At 29.7% G+C, this 17,730-nt stretch overlaps 4 protein-coding genes across 4 annotated transcripts; 3 read left to right on the top strand and 1 right to left on the bottom strand.

Moving 5' to 3' along the window:
* Nucleotides 1–9,864: 9,864 nt before the first annotated feature.
* MONOS_12279 (putative protein phosphatase) lies at nucleotides 9,865–11,769 on the top strand. Its single transcript, XM_067864887.1, has 6 exons — nucleotides 9,865–9,989; nucleotides 10,040–10,186; nucleotides 10,265–10,332; nucleotides 10,389–10,542; nucleotides 10,607–10,819; nucleotides 10,989–11,769. The coding sequence occupies exons 1-6, from the start codon at nucleotides 9,903–9,905 to the stop codon at nucleotides 11,241–11,243; spliced, it is 924 nt and encodes a 307-aa protein (XP_067728374.1). The 5' UTR covers nucleotides 9,865–9,902; the 3' UTR covers nucleotides 11,244–11,769.
* A 164-nt stretch (nucleotides 11,770–11,933) lies between these two features.
* Nucleotides 11,934–13,859, top strand: MONOS_12278 (uncharacterized protein). Its single transcript, XM_067864886.1, has one exon. It carries the CDS (start codon nucleotides 11,953–11,955, stop codon nucleotides 13,657–13,659), a length of 1,707 nt encoding a protein of 568 aa, XP_067728373.1. The 5' UTR covers nucleotides 11,934–11,952; the 3' UTR covers nucleotides 13,660–13,859.
* Nucleotides 13,860–13,877: 18 nt separating this feature from the next.
* Nucleotides 13,878–14,956, top strand: MONOS_18614 (uncharacterized protein). Its single transcript, XM_067871649.1, has 5 exons — nucleotides 13,878–13,975; nucleotides 14,028–14,134; nucleotides 14,177–14,296; nucleotides 14,354–14,789; nucleotides 14,879–14,956. Exons 1-4 carry the CDS (start codon nucleotides 13,921–13,923, stop codon nucleotides 14,621–14,623), a joined length of 552 nt encoding a protein of 183 aa, XP_067728372.1. The 5' UTR covers nucleotides 13,878–13,920; the 3' UTR covers nucleotides 14,624–14,789; nucleotides 14,879–14,956.
* Nucleotides 14,957–15,099: 143 nt separating this feature from the next.
* On the bottom strand, nucleotides 15,100–17,725 carry MONOS_12277 (putative cathepsin B1 cysteine protease). The gene is made up of 3 exons (XM_067864885.1): nucleotides 17,625–17,725; nucleotides 17,467–17,577; nucleotides 15,100–17,420 (listed from the first exon to the last, which is right to left on the bottom strand). Exons 1-3 carry the CDS (start codon nucleotides 17,668–17,670, stop codon nucleotides 15,520–15,522), a joined length of 2,058 nt encoding a protein of 685 aa, XP_067728371.1. The 5' UTR covers nucleotides 17,671–17,725; the 3' UTR covers nucleotides 15,100–15,519.
* Nucleotides 17,726–17,730: the final 5 nt, after the last annotated feature.

The raw sequence follows: 17,730 nt of genomic DNA, 5'->3' as shown, positions 1-17,730 counted from the left end.
AAATAAATAAGTTTTCACACTGAAAACAAACATGATTGATGTACCAACAAAATGCTTTGTGGCCTCACATGTATTTCAAAAAAAAAACCCCATTTTTTTCATATTTTTTGATCACAAAAAGTTCATCAAAGATGCATAATTTTTCTATGAAAATGCCTGAAGTCAAATATTTTGTCTTAAATGTTCTCTCATTCTTTTGCATTCTTTGCCATAAATAAAATATAATTGTATAATTGCTGTGTCTATTAACGGAATATGTTATAAGTTTTTTAAAAATAATTTTTTATTGGGTGATTATTTTTAAAATCATATCCTTTTTCCGGGTGTTGATTTTTCAAAGATTGTTAGTTTTTTGATAGAAAATTTAAAGTCAAAGGAGAAAAAGCATGATATTTTTTTCAAAAAACAAATGTTTTTTGCCGAATCATAGATAAAAATGTATTCAATAAGCCTTTTAACTTTTCAATGTTCTTTTGTTGATTTTCAAGAAAAATTTTTGTACCGAAGATTTTGAATGAAAAAAAGGATTTCAAAAGATATAATAATAATCAAAACAATTTTATCTTAATTATTAATTATTGTTTTAATGATGATGAGCGAATGAGTTAAAGACCAAATACTTGAATAAAAACTTCATTCCTTTCGGATATTAAATGCCACTTAATGAATTGCTTTGATTTTTAATTTGTATTGTTTTCCTCTTATAATGAGTCAAATTAAAAAATATGAATTATTTTTTCGAAAAAAATTATCCAAACTGTTTTTCGAAATCATGTGTGCTGGTTTGTGCAATTGTGTGGGTTAACCACGTTGCTATAAAGAATTCCGAAAGTTCATTCATGAATATATTCGAATGTGAAAAATTATTATATTCAGTTTGTAAATTGATGCAAATAACTATTTTTGATTGATTGATGTGTAATTTGACTATGTGAGGTGAATTCATTTGAAAAATTTCAGATTTCAATGATTATGATTTTTTTTCAGAAAAAGTGTTCACTTTTATGTTTGTTTTCAATGAATATTTATTAAGATTCAATTTTTCTTCCTTTTTATGAATTATGAAAAAAAGACATTATAAAAACTTTATAATATTCAAACAAAAACAATTTTTTTGACGAAAAAGCTTTTCAATTAATTATACTCAATTTTTTGAAATTTGAATAAAAAGTTTTCAAATTTCGAATAAAAAGAATAATCATATATAGAAATAAGTTTTACAATTTTTTTATATGGGTAATTCTTTTTGAAAAGTCGCAAATGTTTATTTTTCAAATATATCAAAATTTTCATATTTTGCTCAAATTTCTGTATTTACTCACGAATTTTTTCAAGAATGTTTGAAATAGCATTATCCAGAAATTGATTCCATATTAGTGAAGTTTCGTGAATGGGAACAGAAATTTGAGCAAAATATGAAAATTTTAATTTATTTGAAAAATAAACATTTGCGACTTTTCAAAAAGATTTACCCATATACACTCAAACTGTCACCTTCATCAATTAGATAAGTGGAAAGCAATATAATATGAATGATGAAAACTGGTTCAGAAGAGCTTTCATGAAAAAATTAACATCAAAATTGAAACAAAACTTATCAGAAATGTTTGCATAAAAATTTTGTTTCGTAGTGAATCCCGTTAATCAAATTTCAAAATATGATAGTTTCATAATATGGGGTGAAATATGACACTTCAAGCATATTCATTAAAAAATTATGCACTGTGGATGAATTTTTTGTGATCAAAAAATTTGAAATAGATGGATTTATTATATGCAATTCAAGTAAGATCTCAAAACATAATGTTGTTATATCAATGATGTTTGAATACCGATCTGAAAATCAAATTTATTTTGTCGTCTGAGAATGAGAAACAAAGTTATAAGAGAAACAATTTTTTCATGCATTGTGCAAAAAAGCTTGAAAACCTGAATTTTCCCCCATATTTTATAATTCAAATAATAAGAGATGAATTGATAAATAGTTCTATTAATTTTAGATAAAAAAATGGATTCAAATTATGAATGTTGGAAATCTTTTTTATTCAAAGTTTTGTTTGCTTTGTAAAATTTTTTTATTGAAGAAATTTGTTTGACGTTTTGGGCTTATGGTCTTGAAACACTTTATCAGCCATTATTAACCAACTGTCATTTTTGTTATGAACGGCATTTCCAATCTTTTCTTCTTCTGTTTTTTTTTAGATATTCGACATACCGATGCTTGCCATTTCTGAAAAGGGTAACATCATGAACACTTCCAGGAACTGATTTCGAAACAAACAACGCTTTAAAAGGAGGCCAGGATGATACAACAACTTCTATTATCATGCTGTAAGAGTTGTGGTGCCCATCAAACAATTGCCTAACATATCAAAGTCTCCAACTGGAACAGAACGTTTGACAGTGGTTGCGTCAACAGGCAAGGCGACAGACGGAAATACTTCGGAAATGAACTTTTTAGGTTTTGGTTGGTTTTTGAATATCGTGTCCAAGACTAAAAGGAAATATGGCCTTATCTCTCGAATACTATTGCTGGATATTGTTTTTGACAATCCATGAAAACAAACAATTCCTTTCACAATGGTTTTTCTCGATAACCATTCTGAGCAAACAATTAATTGATTGTGAATGAAAAGAATTTTTGTTTGGCCTCTTTTTGGCAATGTGCTTATGTGGAATGAAATCAAATTGCACAATTCGATAACTGCTTCTTTTGTGATTCTTAGTTTCTCATATTGGTTGTTCTTTTTGAAAAGTTTCAAATGTTTAATATCTGGGTCATTCTAAATTAAATCTTATTGGAAAATTTTTGGTGATAAATCCATCAAATTTCTCCGCAATGCACATATTCTAGTATCAAATCGTTTAAAAATTCTTATAGGCAAACTTTCAATGTTTGATGGGTTCATTGCAAAAAAATGTTCAAAATCGGAATACAGTCCAAGCCGCATATAATCACATAGAATATAATCAACATCGGTTATAGTCACATTTTTTCTATGCGCCGACATTTTTTGTTTGTTTTTCATTCATTTTCCATCGCATATAATCACAGGGCTGAAAATATGTAATCACATTTTTTCATGTTATGGGTGATTTTTTCAATGAAAAATCGATTTTTTGATCAAAATTTACCATTTTTCGCTTTTTCAAATATATGCTCAAATAAGTTAAAATAACACAATAAAATCCAAAAAATTATATTTTCTATTGAAAAATACGTTTTCATGTAGAATTTTCAAAAACAAAAAATTCGACCAAAAATTAATTAATTAGTTAATTAATTTTTTATTTTTTTATGTGTTAAGCAGCATCGGATATTATCACAATCGGATATAGTCACAAAAAGTTGTACAAAAACCGATGTGATTATATCCGGTTAAGACTGTATTTCTGTTTATTCCGATTCATCAAAAATTATTCAAAATTGAAAAAGTTAAAGACAATATCGAAAAACTTAAATTCAACATCAAAAATAAAATTTTTCTAATCGATAAAGAAGTTTATTAGTTCAGAATTTCTATTCAAATCAAAACAAATGAAAATTTGAATAAAAATTTTTGAAAAGTTCCTTTTGTTTAATTTTCAAATAAAAAAGAAAAAAAAACATCTTTCGATCAAATTTCGGTTCTTAAATACGAAACTTCACAAAAATGGAAATAATAACATTGTCAAGATTCTATTTAAATTTTCATGTAATTTCGTATTTGAGAGCCGAAATTTGATCGAAATTTAAAATTATTATTTTATTTGAAAATAAAACAAAAGGAACTTTTCAAAAAAATTTAGACATATGGGGGAAAATACGGACTTTCAAGCTTTTTATGCACAAAGTTTGAAAAAATTGTTTCACTAATTACATTATTAAACTTTGCCAGATTTCAAAATAAATTTGATTTTCATATCCGTAAACAGGCATCATTGATATAATAACAAAATGTTTTGTGACCTCAAACGAATATCAAAAAATAAACCTATTTTCTTCAAATTATTTTATCACAAAAATATCATCCAAGATGCATAATTTTTTAATGAAAATGCCTGAAATCAAATATTTTGTCCCATATATTGAAACAAATGTTGATAATAACTTATGCTTATTTATTGGAAATGTTTTTTTTCATTTTTAACTACTGTTTTCAATGATAAAGACTGATATTCATTGATACTTTTCTCATTTTGAAAATTGAAAATGTTATATTTTATCAGCGTCCAATGCAATAAATGAAATTCAAAACATTTTGTTTTCAATAAATGAAACAAATTTCTGTCATTTTGCACAAAAAACGAGATTATGAACTATCCTATCACTTTTATTTTTTCCTCAAATTCCTTCTAATCACCTGAATACACGTGAAAAGTTTAATAAAAATTCTGTTTTATCCTTTTTCCACTATTATACAAAATCAAACACCAAAAAACATCAAAAAATATATTTCTAATTGAAATTGACACATTTCTCAGATCGTGCTTCGAAATAAAAGAAACTCACATGAGTATGTATTTTTAAATTTTTTTCAAATATTTTGATGATAAAGAATTTTCGATGTGGGTGATTCTTTTTGAAAAGTCACAAATGTTTAATTTTCAAATAAACCAAAAATTTCATATTTTGCTAAATATTTTGTTAACAAATATCAAACTCAGTTATAATAAAATCTATTCCTTTAAAATGCCATTTCAAACGTTCTTGAGGAGATTTGTGAGCTGAAACAGAAATTTGAGCAAAATATGAAATTTTTGATATATTTGAAAATTAAACATTTGTGACTTTTCAAAAAGAATCACCCATGTTGTTAAAAGTTTTTCGATTTCGAATTAAACTTTTACGATTTCGAATGATTCTCGACTTTGAATTAAAGTTTTTCGATGTTGAATAATTTTTTGTGTATTAAACATCTGCGACTTTTCAAAAAGAATAACCATTTTTCCTTTTTCTAAATAAACTCATCAAGAAACAATCCGTAATGTTCTTTTTCCTCTTGACTTTCATCTGAATATTATGTTTGCTCTTCGACACTGGTAATTTGTGTTTCTCTTTTCTTCCTTAATGATTTTAAATCAGGTTGGTAACTCTTTTTCAGTCTCTTTCTTGATGACGATGATTGATTTTAAAATCTTGGATTTGAGAAAAAGATTTTTTTGAAATTCAAAAACTATAAATTTGTTAATGAAATTTTGAAGAATAAAGAAGAATAATTTTTCCTTTTTTTGATTGAACTTTCACTTCTTTCTATAATTATGATATGATCTTGATGTCACGTAACATATTTCAATTTTATTGAAGACAAAAATAACCATTCATCTTAACTTATTATGTGTGACTTCTTGATCATTGACAGATATATTTGATTTCCTGACAAACAGAAAAATTATTTTCATATCGGAACCTCAATTATTGCAACATTAATTTTGAACGCAAATATTATAAAATATTATTTCAAATAAGCGTTGAATAAAAATTGGTTTTTTAAAAAAGATATTGACAAAAAATCAAATTAAGAATATTTTTTGATCATCGAACTATAAATGAAGTCAGTGACTGTAAATGGAGTCAGAATATGGGTTAGTATTTTTGAAATCACATATTATTTCGGGGTGTTGATTTCTCTAAGGTTGTTTGATATAAGGAAGAGATTTTGTATTTGGATAATAAAAATCATCAAAACCATTTCAAAAACAAATGTTATAGCTGAAACAAAGATAAAGTTATCTTTTATAAATATTTTCACTTTTCAGCGTTCTTTTGTTAATATTCGAGTGAATTTTTCGAACCGAAAATTCTGAATGAAAAAATAAAATTTCAGAAATAATCACCCATACGGCAATGAAATATTTATTTATTTTATAAATGATACGAAGTTCAGTTTGAAGAAAAAAACGAAATGAATAAATATATGAAAATTAATTTAGATAACGAAATCCCGAAATTTTGTAATACACCTCTGTGACATGACAAGAGAAAATTGAAAAAATGACAAAATGACTGACAAGATATTTTGGACTTGTCAAAAAGGGTTATTTATAACGATTTCATAATTCTTTATTGCTATAATAATTTATTTGAAAATCTTCATGAAATAATTCTTATTATTTTGAAAAAATCAAATTTTTTTATGTGATCATGTTCCCAATATTTATTTTTTTTGACACGAAATGTCAGTTGAGGAATATTTTTGTCACAATTTGTCATTGACAGCCACTGACGGTCACTGACATAAGAGAAAAAACGACAAGATATTACAGATGCTATCAACAAATCTTTTCCAAAATGCTTTGAAAACCTTTAGAAGTTTTAGCTATCGTTTAATAAGTTTAAATTTTATTTTATTTTATTTAAATTTGATTATTCTATTCTATTCTATTCTATTCTTTTCTATTCTTTTCATTTCATTACTTTTTATTTTTCTTTTTATTTTTCTTTTTTCTTTCTTTCTTTCTTTTTTTTTTGTGACAGACGAGGCTTCAAGTTATTTGTCAGGTCACAGAGGTATATTTTGTAATAATAATTTATTTCACCATTTTTATTCGAAATTGGTAAACTTATTTTTCGAAATAATTAAAATTGTATATTATTTTATTAAATATTTTTTGTGAAAAATTGATTTTTGGATAAATGTTAGAAAGTGACAAAAATGTAACATTCAGTCGAATTCGAAATATTGATGAGAAATTGTATCTCATATATTATTATTTATCGAAAAACATAAAAAAAATTAACATTTTCAGAAAAAAAATCATCATCGTTGAAATCGTATAATTTTCGAATGAATTCAAATCACATTGTTAGAGTATGCAATTTTTTATCAAGAAAAGGAATCTGTAATCACATTTGTGAAGGAGAACAACATTAAACAAATGAAGAATTAAGAATGTTAATTAATTTATTTTTTCAAACGAGAAAAATGTCTATTTTCATCGTTTTCATTTGAATAAATATAGGGTGGTCCTTTTCATTTTACTAAAAAAAAAGAAAAAATTTAAATTAAATAAATGAATAAGTGAATAAATAAATAATTAAATATGATACAAAAATTGATGTATAAAATAAAAGTCTATTTTAAAAACAATCTTCATCTAGTGTTGTGATAAACTGAAATAGTGTTATTCAACTATTAAAAACTCTAATATTCATTTCATAAAATATAGATTGAAGAATTTTTCTTATTACTATTTCCAATTCATCTGAATTAGAAACACTTTTTCCTTTCAAAGCCTGTTTAATGCATCCGAATAGAAAAAAATCACACGGAGCGACATCAGGGGGATATGGTTGATGTGGAAGAATATTCAAATCATTTTCTTCTTCAAAATCTTTTGGAACTGAAGTGGTGTGAGGTTGAGCGTTATCAAAAAGAATGGGAAAATCCACTGGTGAAACAGAAGACTTCTCGTCACAGATCTGACATATCTGTTTAAATACAGTTTTAATAAAATATTCAGCTTCCATTTTGACTTTTTTTTAAATAAATATTCTTTTTATAAAAAACAACTCATCAACCAAAAAAAATTTTGAACATGTATATTTTATCCAAAAAAACGTGTTATTAGAAATAGTTGATTTTTCAGTTTTATCTTTTCTCCATTCGCAATCCGAATTATATCTTTTGTTGAAAAACGATTCGTCTCCAGTAATTAATCCTACGAAATTCCTTTTTTTAAAATTGACCAAATTTTCAAGTACAGTCTAAACCGGATATAATCACATCGGTTTTTGTACAACTTTTTGTGACTATATCCGATTGTGATAATATCCGATGCTGCTTAACACAGAAAATATTTAAATTAATTTTTGAAATAATTAATTTTGGGTCAAATTTTTTGTTTTTGAAAATTCTACATGAAAACGTATTTTTCAATAGAAAATATAATTTTTTGGATTTTATTGTGTTATTTTAACTTATTTGAGCATATATTTGAAAAAGCGAAAAATGGTAAATTTTGATCAAAAAATCGATTTTTCATTGAAAAAATCACCCATAACATGAAAAAATGTGATTACATATTTTCAGCCCTGTGATTATATGCGATGGAAAATGAATGAAAAACAAACAAAAAATGTCGGCGCATAGAAAAAATGTGACTATAACCGATGTTGATTATATTCTATGTGATTATATCCGGCTTAGACTTAAACTGAAAGCCAATTTGCACACACATTTTTTTTTGATCTTCACTTAGCGGATATGGAACGCATCTGATTTTGCTAGATTGATAATGAAGTTTTTCATGAAAAATTCTTAAAACTGTTGTTTTCCCCATGTGTGATTACTCCGCCAACACTTTGCAGCTTATATATTGGTTGTCTTCAGCAGCGTGTTGAATCATTATAATTAAATCGTCGTTTCATGGTCTTCCACAGTTGTGATGCCTTTTGTCGATATCTTTTCGTCGAAGAATTTTTGCGTTCCATGAACAGATTGTTCGGAAATCTGGAAGCTTCAAACTGTTAGCAAGTTGAAGTTTTTAATAAATTTGTTCAGTGTTCATTCCAATCAAATTGCAAAACTTTGTTATATCAATAATTTTTTGATAATTCATTTTTAATTGACACTTTTTTTATTCTTAGCGCAAAATAAAATGGATCACCCTATCGTTAGTCTTGATAAAAAATTGCATACTCTAACAATGTGATTTGAATTCATTCGAAAATTATACGATTTCAACGATGATGATTTTTTTTCTGAAAATGTTAATTTTTTTTATGTTTTTCGATAAATAATAATATATGAGATACAATTTCTCATCAATATTTCGAATTCGACTGAATGTTACATTTTTGTCACTTTCTAACATTTATCCAAAAATCAATTTTTCACAAAAAATATTTAATAAAATAATATACAATTTTAATTATTTCGAAAAATAAGTTTACCAATTTCGAATAAAAAATAGTGGAAAAAGACTAATTCTGAAGTTAATTCTCAATTGCTAATGGACTAGACAAAAATTTTTTATCTGTCACACATATTTTTTAAACGAATAATGCATTTTTTGTTACTAGTGTGTCACAAATCAGGGACATGTTATAAATCCGGGACAATCCTAAATTTTCAGTTTTTATTGGACTTTTCGCTTATTCATTTGTTTCAAATCAAATCAAGAAATCGTTTTAAGTTATAATAATTGCTTTTTAATAATTATTATGTTTAATAAAACACTTCATCTTTTTATTTCATTTCAAACACAAAATATGAAGAAAAAGTGTTTTTTCAAACACAATAATTGGCTGATCCTTTTTGAAACCAAACTTTCGTTCGAGTTTTGATCATAATTTTTATCTCTTTGGGATTTTGAAAAAAATGAGCTGAAATAGGGAAAACTTATTGTTTATGATATTGCTATTGCAAAGACAAATTTTGACACAAATCCCAAAGAGATAAAAATTATGATCAAAACTCGAACGAAAGTTTGGTTTCAAAAAGGATCAGCCAATTATTGTGTTTGAAAAAACACTTTTTCTTCATATTTTGTGTTTGAAATGAAATAAAAAGATGAAGTGTTTTATTAAACATAATAATTATTAAAAAGCAATTATTATAACTTAAAACGATTTCTTGATTTGATTTGAAACAAATGAATAAGCGAAAAGTCCAATAAAAACTGAAAATTTAGGATTGTCCCGGATTTATAACATGTCCCGGATTTGTGACACACAAATTTCAAAAAATATTTTTTTTCGATGGTGTTTTTTCAACAATATTTATAAAGCAATTCATTGGCAATCAAAAATACATTGAATTGCACGCTATCGTAATTGAAAAGTTGAAAGAAATGCATTGCATATTTTTTAAAAACAAAACAATAAATCAACCTTATTTTTTATTTTTTTTGTTTTTGATGCACGTCATAATACATCCATTGATCTTTTATAGAAGTTATTTCATTGATAACAATTAAAAATGCCATTTGATCTTGAGAAATTTATTGAAACTGCAAAAAAGCGACAACCACTTGAGGAAATAGATTTCTTATCTTTGTGCGATTATGTGTGCTTTTTTTTTAACTTTTTTGAAATTCACTGATATTAATTGTGCAGGTTATTGAAATTCTTTTAGAAGAGGCTACGGTCATTTCATTATCAACACCAATAAACATTTGTGGTGATATTCACGGTCAATTATTCGATCTTTTTAAACTTTTCAAAGTTGGAGGTCCGATTCCTCAACAAAGATATATTTTTATGGTTTTCATTTCTTTTAACAATTGTTTTATACTATCAAATAAAAATCATTGCTTATTGTTGTTTTTCCCCCCCATTCAGGGTGATTATGTTGATAGAGGAAGATATTCTTTGGAAACATTAACATTTTTGCTATGTCTAAAAGCAAGGCATGCTTTTATTCTTTTTCTCTCTCTTTTTCCGTCTAAATATATGTGAAACAAAGATATCCTGAAAGAATTACACTTCTTCGGGGAAATCATGAAACGCGGAATATTTCTCATTCGTATGGGTTTTTTGATGATTGCATGAAGCAGTACGGAAATCTTCTACCATGGACTAAAAGCGTTGAAGTTTTTGATTGTTTACCACTTGCTGCGGTTTGGCATATTATATCTTCTTTGGAAATAATTGAAATAATTTAATTGTTCACTTAACTAAAAGCTAATTGATGAAACGACTCTTTGTGTTCATGGAGGACTTTCTCCTGATGTTCGCACAATCGATCAGATTCGTCTAATTCCACGCCGTTTGGAAGTCCCACTTAAGGGTCCATTTGCGGATTTATTGTGGAGTGATCCTGAAGCAAGTGTTGAATCATGGGGGCCATCTCCTCGCTTCTGTGGATATTTATTTGGATACAAAGTTACAAAAAGGGTATGAAATAGATGTCATCATTCTTTTGTTATTTATTATATTTTCCTTTATGTTTTGTGCAAAACAAATTATACACTTGCAATGTTTAATTAATCATCAGGTTTACAGTTTTATTAATTCATTTAATATTAAACATTATTTGCTTCAAAAAAAAAAATATTCAAAAAAGTTTTGCGATTTGAATAAAATCTCGTTAATTTGTAGAGCTCATCAACTTGTTTTTGGAGGATACAAGTACGCATTTCCTGAAGAGCAATGCCTTGTGACTGTGTGGTCTGCACCGAATTATTCATATGTTTGCGGCAACGTGGCTGCCATACTTCAGATGTTTGCAAATGAAGAAAAGCATTTTGTTCTGTTTTCGGAAGAAGACGAAGCAAAGAGAGAAATTCCAAAGAAAATTACAGTTGATTATTTTTTGTAGGGTTGCACAGAATTTGCAGATAAATGAGAGACACAATTGAGATTAAAAAAGCGAATTGTCTAAGAAGAACGGTTACAAATAGATTTTTTTATTTCACTTATAAATTATAATTATTGCAAGTGATGGACATTGACTTTGAGCAATGTTGAACTTTGCAATTGGATAAAGTTGATTTTTATTTTCAGTTAATTTTTGTGTTTTTATTTTTTATGTTTGTGTGTTTCGTTCACATTGATATTTTGCATTTTTTTCTGTTAAATTTGTATGTTCTTTAATTGTAGAATGTTTTTAATCTCAATCAATTTTTTTGTATTTTAACTCAATTTAAAATATTATTTTTTTGATGAAACAAATGTATTTTAGGAAACTTTAGTTTTAAAGTGGTAATTCACATTAATGTTATTTGTTAAGAAGGTGTTTTTATCTATTTGAGTGTTATTTACAGATTTTATTTTCATTTATGCTTTCTTATTTATTGATTTATTTGTCAGCTACTAATGATTAAAGAAGAATTTTGTATTTGATATTTCATATTTTTTGTTTTTTAATATTTTAAAAAGAACAGTGCAATTTTGACTAAAATCCATAAACATTTGCTTGTTCGAAAAGAAAAATATGTCTGATTAAAAACAACAACAATGTTTGAATATCTTTCGTTTTTTCCTCAGAAGAATGATATCTTTTATGGTTAGATCTATAAGTATTTGAAATGGATTCAACCAACGAGCAATTTGATTTACTTGTTGATAGATACGATAATTTGCTTTCTAAGGAAGTAACACCTTCTGTCCATCCGGATGAATATACTTTATTGAAGGAACAAATGCCTTCTTTTTATCCAAACTTCTCCCCCGTATATTCAAATCAAAATACTGCTCGTTCAATTTCATTTATTGAAGAACTTGACAATATAGAAAAACCTGTACCTAAACAACAGACTCTTTCACAATCTCGAAAGTTATCTTCCACAATAAAAGAAATGGATAACACAGTGAGCTCTTTACTGAATGATACGATTGGGCAATTGAAAGGAATTATGCAATTTTTAAATGAAGGTGTTCCACAAACACTACCATTTTCTACAGGGCCTTATGATCCCGACCTTGACATCACTCCAATTAGAAGCGAGGATGCAACATTTTTGTCTTCAGATCCAAGGATTCAACAAATAGGAGGTGGGGCATCATCTGCACTAGGGCCCTATCGCGCTCTTTCTTATAGACCTCAAGCAAATGATAAAAAAGGCGATTCTAAAGTTGTTGATCTTGAGCAAAAGGTGACATTTAAAGAAATAGAGGAAAATGGAGAAAAGATACCGATGCTATCAATAGCTCTAGATGAAATTTTAAAAGAGCTCGATGAAAATGAAAAGAAAGTTCAAGAAGAAGTTGAACAACATGAAGTCCCTGAAAAAGAAGATCAATCAGAGACACAAGCACCGAAAAAGAAAAAGATGATTCCAAGACTCCTGGTAAGCGTTAAGAAGAGAGATAAAGAAAAAGAACAGAGAAAAGCAAAGTCAAAAGACACAGAAAAAGGACGCCCTGTGGATGCCTTTACCGAGAAAGAACGAGAACTTGAGCGTAAGATGCGTCGTAGTCGCCGAGCAGAAATGAACCTTGAAGAAAGCGATTCAGAGCACTCTCTTTCGCCCTCGCCAGAACGTTTCGGAAGTTTTGCATCTTCTTTCTCCTCTCCTTTATCTTACTCTCCACAAGGATCGCCTTTGCCAACCCCTACTTCTTCTCTTCGCTTTTCCCAAGCTGTCGATTCTTATCAAGTTGCTCGCTCCCAAACATCTCCTCTACGCTCCTCTCTTCCTTATTCTTCGACTGCGACTCCTTCAGCATCCTCACCGTCTCTTGGCAGTAGCAGCAGCACTGGCAGCTTCGGCTCTTCATCTAGCTCATCTGAACAGACTCTGTCCATCTCTCCATCATCAAAGCCAATCACTGCTTTGCTGAAGGGCATCCCGCCTTTGTATCTGTCATCGTTGGGGCCATCTTCTTGCGCTTCCATAAACCGTGCAACAACCCCTGCTTCTTCTTCTCCACAGACCCCAAATTTGGGGATGGACGGCGCAATGACTCCAATCCAGTCGACAGAACGGCGCCAGTCTGTTCCTTCCTTCATTGCTTTCCCGCCAACACCACAGTCGCCTTCTTTCATGCTGAGTGCCGTGCCGAATGCAAGTGCGTCTGCTGGCTCTGGAGCAGGGCATTCTTCTTCGTCTTCATCGATATCGGTACAAATGATGGCATCTCCACGTGCTTCAAATCAACCTTCTGAACAAACAAATGCTTTCAAAGCAACGGAAAATGTTCGGTATATGATGCATCGCGTTAATCAATTACAGTCTTGGGATGATGATGTTAAAATGAATATAATATCAAAAAATCATAGAAAAGCAAATTAAGTGTCAAACATTTTCTGAAAAATACGAAAGGTTTTTTGTTTTCATTTGTATCAGTCTCTTTTCATAAACGCCAAACAGCTTTTTTTTTTTTTGAATTAAATCAAGAATGAACTTTCATTTTTATTTCCCTATAAAATCGATACTCTTTGAGGAGATCTTTTTCAAATTATGAATGCAAAAAGATTGAATTTTGAAAACGATATTTTTTGTTATTTTTTAGATCAATTTTTAATTAATTGTAAGCTTGAACTTATTAAAATAATGACAAATCATATTAAAAGATATCCATTATTCCATTCCAAAGAACCTCTGAGAGGCGTGTCAAATGCATTCGTGATTTCTTGACAATTCCATTTTAAATTCTTCAGATTCAACTATAAGTCTGTTTTTTCATATTTTGCTTTGGTGGAACAAGGTGCTTTCCATTTTTTGGACAATCATTTATTCGCTGACATTATACTGCAAATTTTTTGAGGTTAAAATGCGTTTTTTTAAAAAGATTTCAAAAAAATTTCAGTTTTTCACTGAAGAGTTTCTACTGTGGAGGCAAATTACTTCACCTGTATTCGCAGCATTGTGGCTGATTATTGATACATACAGATTGAAATGTGGCAAAGATGCGAATTTCCAGGAGGATGTTTGAACTTTTTATATATTTTTTTGATTGAAGATCGGAATATTAACTTTTTTTTAGGTTGGGGGATATTCAAACTTTGTAACAATGTCTATTTTGCAATATCTTTTTCTTATACCGAATTTTTTCGGTTATGATGTAAAACCTTGGGAAACTGTATTTCTTGCAATTCTCTGCATTCTGCCAATTCCAGAACTTATTTTTGCTTGTGTTCAAAATCAAAAATTAATTAAAATTAATACAGACAGATTTTATATGGATAGATACGTTAGAAGAATAACTATTGAAGAAGCATCAGACGAAGAACCTCTTCTTGAACATGTTGAATGAACATGATTCAAAGCAACACGAACAATTATATTGTACAAATATCCAAGACGACTTACCTAAATCGTGCCTACAGCTTCTATAAGATATGGATGCTTTTTTAGAAACAATTCAGCGAGATTTTACTATCATTTGTCATTACAGAAAAACAGAAGTGAAGAAGTGAAAGGTTTGAATTCGAATTTATGAACTGAATTGCTCAATTCTCTTTCAATGCCCACCAATACGCTTGTTGATTCAACACTATTTTTCCAAAAGACATTTTGTAAATTCATTTTTCAAGCAATGATTCAATAAATTGCACAACTATGAAAAATGTAAAACATGAAATTTGAATCACTCTCATTTTTCATCTTTGCTCAAAATGTTCAAAATTTTTTATCTCAAGAAGTATTTTTTAATGGAGATATTGTCATTTTCCAATCTCCCACAAAATTAAAATTATTTTTCGTTTGCAAAAGATTCACATTTTACACCGATTATTTGTTTCACATCTTTTTATTTTGCAATAACACTTTGACGAGCATTTGCTTCTAAGGTTGCTTTGAAGCGAACTTAAACATTGAAAATATATGACAAACAAAAACAAGTTTGAAGTGAAAAATAAAATTCAAGGGGAAATGATATGCCGAAAAAAATAAACATAATAATTCAAAGTGAATTGTAAAGCATAATATCAAAAATAGCTTGCTTAAGATAAATGAAATTTCATCCATTTATTGAAGCGCAAAGAAAAAAAAGTATTTTTTCAAACGATACAAAGCATTACATTCAAATAAAATTGAAGCAAAATGCATCTTCAAAAAAATACGAACGATGCTAGAAATACTATCACCAAAAAAGTGTTAATCAAGCAGTGAGAAAAGAAAAATCTAACTTTGAAAAAAAAGTGAATTTCTTTAAGAATAATTCACGAATTGGATGATAAGCATAAACGCTGTCAAAATTGATATGATCGAAACGCTCCATGCCTTCACAAAGTGTGCTCCTTCGGCCTGTGCAAGAACTACAGGGCAATTCATTTGATACGCAATAAACGTATCATTTTCGAACTGAGCACCAAATTCTTTCGGATCCATAGACGACTTCGACTTGCCCATTACGCACATCGACGCCTGCGAAAACCAGCCGCATTCTGCTTGTTTTGCGCAGTCAATGCACGAAGCATGTTTGCTGCATGGGTCGCATCGAGCCCGCGTTGTTGTCATTCCGCTCCAGTTCATACGATCGCCATTGCTAGAGCTGACTGTGCAGCTTGTCATGTATGTGCTTAAGGAATTGGAGTTGGAAGCTGATGGATTGGAAATTGCAACACACGACTGGGTGGAGTGGCACCACAGACAACCAACTTCAGGCGTGCATGCATCGCAAGACAAAGACAAGCACACCTCCTCATTGCGTTCGGACGATGACGCATCATCGTTTTCTTTTTGCCTTTGTGTCATATTAGCACTACGCGAATATTTCACGGGCATCAAACGATTTGCGGGAGGTTGTTCAGGATCACTCGGAGCAGATCCATTTACACATTGTTTTGAATGGTAATCCCATTTGCATGGATCGTTTACCAAACAAGCTTTAAAAGAGAAATCGGAGCACGAGAAATTTTGAGGAGCTGTCCAATTTCCATCAACTGTAAAATAATCCTCCGAACAACTACTTATCAGTGTTTTATTTGTTGTAGAATAAACATTGTTATCCAAGCACAAATTATGCTGATGGCACCACACGCACTTCTTTTGGTATTTTGTATCTCCATTTACATTAAGGCACTCATTCTGTTCTTTATATTGAACGCAGGGATATTTTTTTATGAGCTGGGCCTTTGAAGTGATTGGATCGACGCAAGTTCCACTGTTCATTGTCCCAGTCTTCCGATCTCCTTTTTTGCACTTGTTGTTTTGAGCACAAAAGAAACACCCTTTGTGGGACAAGCAACGCTGAGGATCTTTCGAAAACTGAATGCAATCATCGAGCGGACATACGGAATCTTTGCTCAGCATCGTTGGACACATCCCTTTCTTCTGCTTCCCAGTTTCAGGGTTAATCGTCACACACATGTCAGATGAAACACAATAACCACATGACGGATCGCTCTTGCACTCATCACAGGTTATGTGCTTTGAGCACTCATCGTAATACTCTTGGATTTCAGGAGCATACCCGTCAGTTTCTATATCACATGTCATGTTTCCTCTTTCCAACCGAAAATACCCGCCATCTGCCCATGTGTGCCCCCAGCTATTTTGTATAAGCCAATATGGTACACCCCTTCCATTTTTATCAACGCCATCTCCGTATCCAATTACTTTGATTGCGTGATAAGTGATATTCTGACCTCCTGCATCATCTTCTCTTGTGTAAACAACAGTTGCTTCATGATCATTGTAAAATGCTTGGAATTTGTCAGTTACCATGTATGACGCAGCAAAGCTCCCATAGAGAAATAATTCTTCCATCCATTGATTCAAAGTTGCTTGATGGTCATCTCTTTTAAAAAGGGATTTGTAGCTGTCCATCTTATAGACCATTGAATCATCAATAGTACTTTGATCATCACATTGTTGTGAACACCTTCTTGTTGTGGCGTCACGGTACGACTTACAAGAAAGAGGAACAAGTCCGGTATTCACTTGGAATTCAAAGGCTTTGTTGATATAACCTCCATTGCACGCACCGTTATTAATGTCGCATTGAATTTGATGTTCAGCAGCCATTTGCTGATTTGTGTACCCATTTATACAAAATCTATCTGCAGCAACGCTTGTTGTTGAAAAAGCCCAACAACTTCCGCAACTTCCTGATGAACGCTTACAATTAACGAAAAAGCAAAAAATACAACAAACCTTGATTTAGCGGTCTAATTAATGGAGTACATTCTGGATATTTATCGCGTAAGTCAAACGTTTTTGGAAGAGGTTGGTCTCCAGTGTACAATGAAGGCTTTGCATCATCAGCTTCAAAAAAAACAAAATATAGCGCAACCATTTAAAACGAAACAAACCCGCAGAATAAACAGATAAAAGCAATATAGCACAAAAACGAATCATGCTTTAAGCAAATTCTAATCTCAAAAAAACACAAAAAATAAAGTGAATCTGATCTGAGAA

Source organism: Monocercomonoides exilis (assembly GCF_001643675.1).
Source record: "Monocercomonoides exilis strain PA203 chromosome Unknown scaffold19-1596985, whole genome shotgun sequence".
In the NCBI taxonomy this organism is placed as follows: Eukaryota; Preaxostyla; order Oxymonadida; family Polymastigidae; genus Monocercomonoides; species Monocercomonoides exilis.
Note: the sequence above shows the minus strand (reverse complement) of the source record. Positions and strands in the feature narration are given on the sequence as shown.

Coding starts and splice junctions, on each gene's coding strand:
- MONOS_18614 (XM_067871649.1), top strand. CDS start 13,921: ATGACAAATCATATTAAAAGATATCCATTATTCCATTCCAAAGAACCT. Junction 13,976..14,027: donor TTCCAAAGAACCTCTGAGAG/GCGTGTCAAATG, acceptor TAAATTCTTCAG/ATTCAACTATAAGTCTGTTT. Junction 14,135..14,176: donor TATACTGCAAATTTTTTGAG/GTTAAAATGCGT, acceptor AAAAAATTTCAG/TTTTTCACTGAAGAGTTTCT.
- MONOS_12279 (XM_067864887.1), top strand. CDS start 9,903: ATGCCATTTGATCTTGAGAAATTTATTGAAACTGCAAAAAAGCGACAA. Junction 10,543..10,606: donor ATTGTTTACCACTTGCTGCG/GTTTGGCATATT, acceptor CTTAACTAAAAG/CTAATTGATGAAACGACTCT. Junction 10,820..10,988: donor GATACAAAGTTACAAAAAGG/GTATGAAATAGA, acceptor TATTCAAAAAAG/TTTTGCGATTTGAATAAAAT.
- MONOS_12277 (XM_067864885.1), bottom strand. CDS start 17,670: ATGATTCGTTTTTGTGCTATATTGCTTTTATCTGTTTATTCTGCGG. Junction 17,578..17,624: donor TTTATCTGTTTATTCTGCGG/GTTTGTTTCGTT, acceptor TTTTTTTTGAAG/CTGATGATGCAAAGCCTTCA. Junction 17,421..17,466: donor AATTAGACCGCTAAATCAAG/GTTTGTTGTATT, acceptor AGCGTTCATCAG/GAAGTTGCGGAAGTTGTTGG.
- MONOS_12278 (XM_067864886.1), top strand. CDS start 11,953: ATGGATTCAACCAACGAGCAATTTGATTTACTTGTTGATAGATACGAT.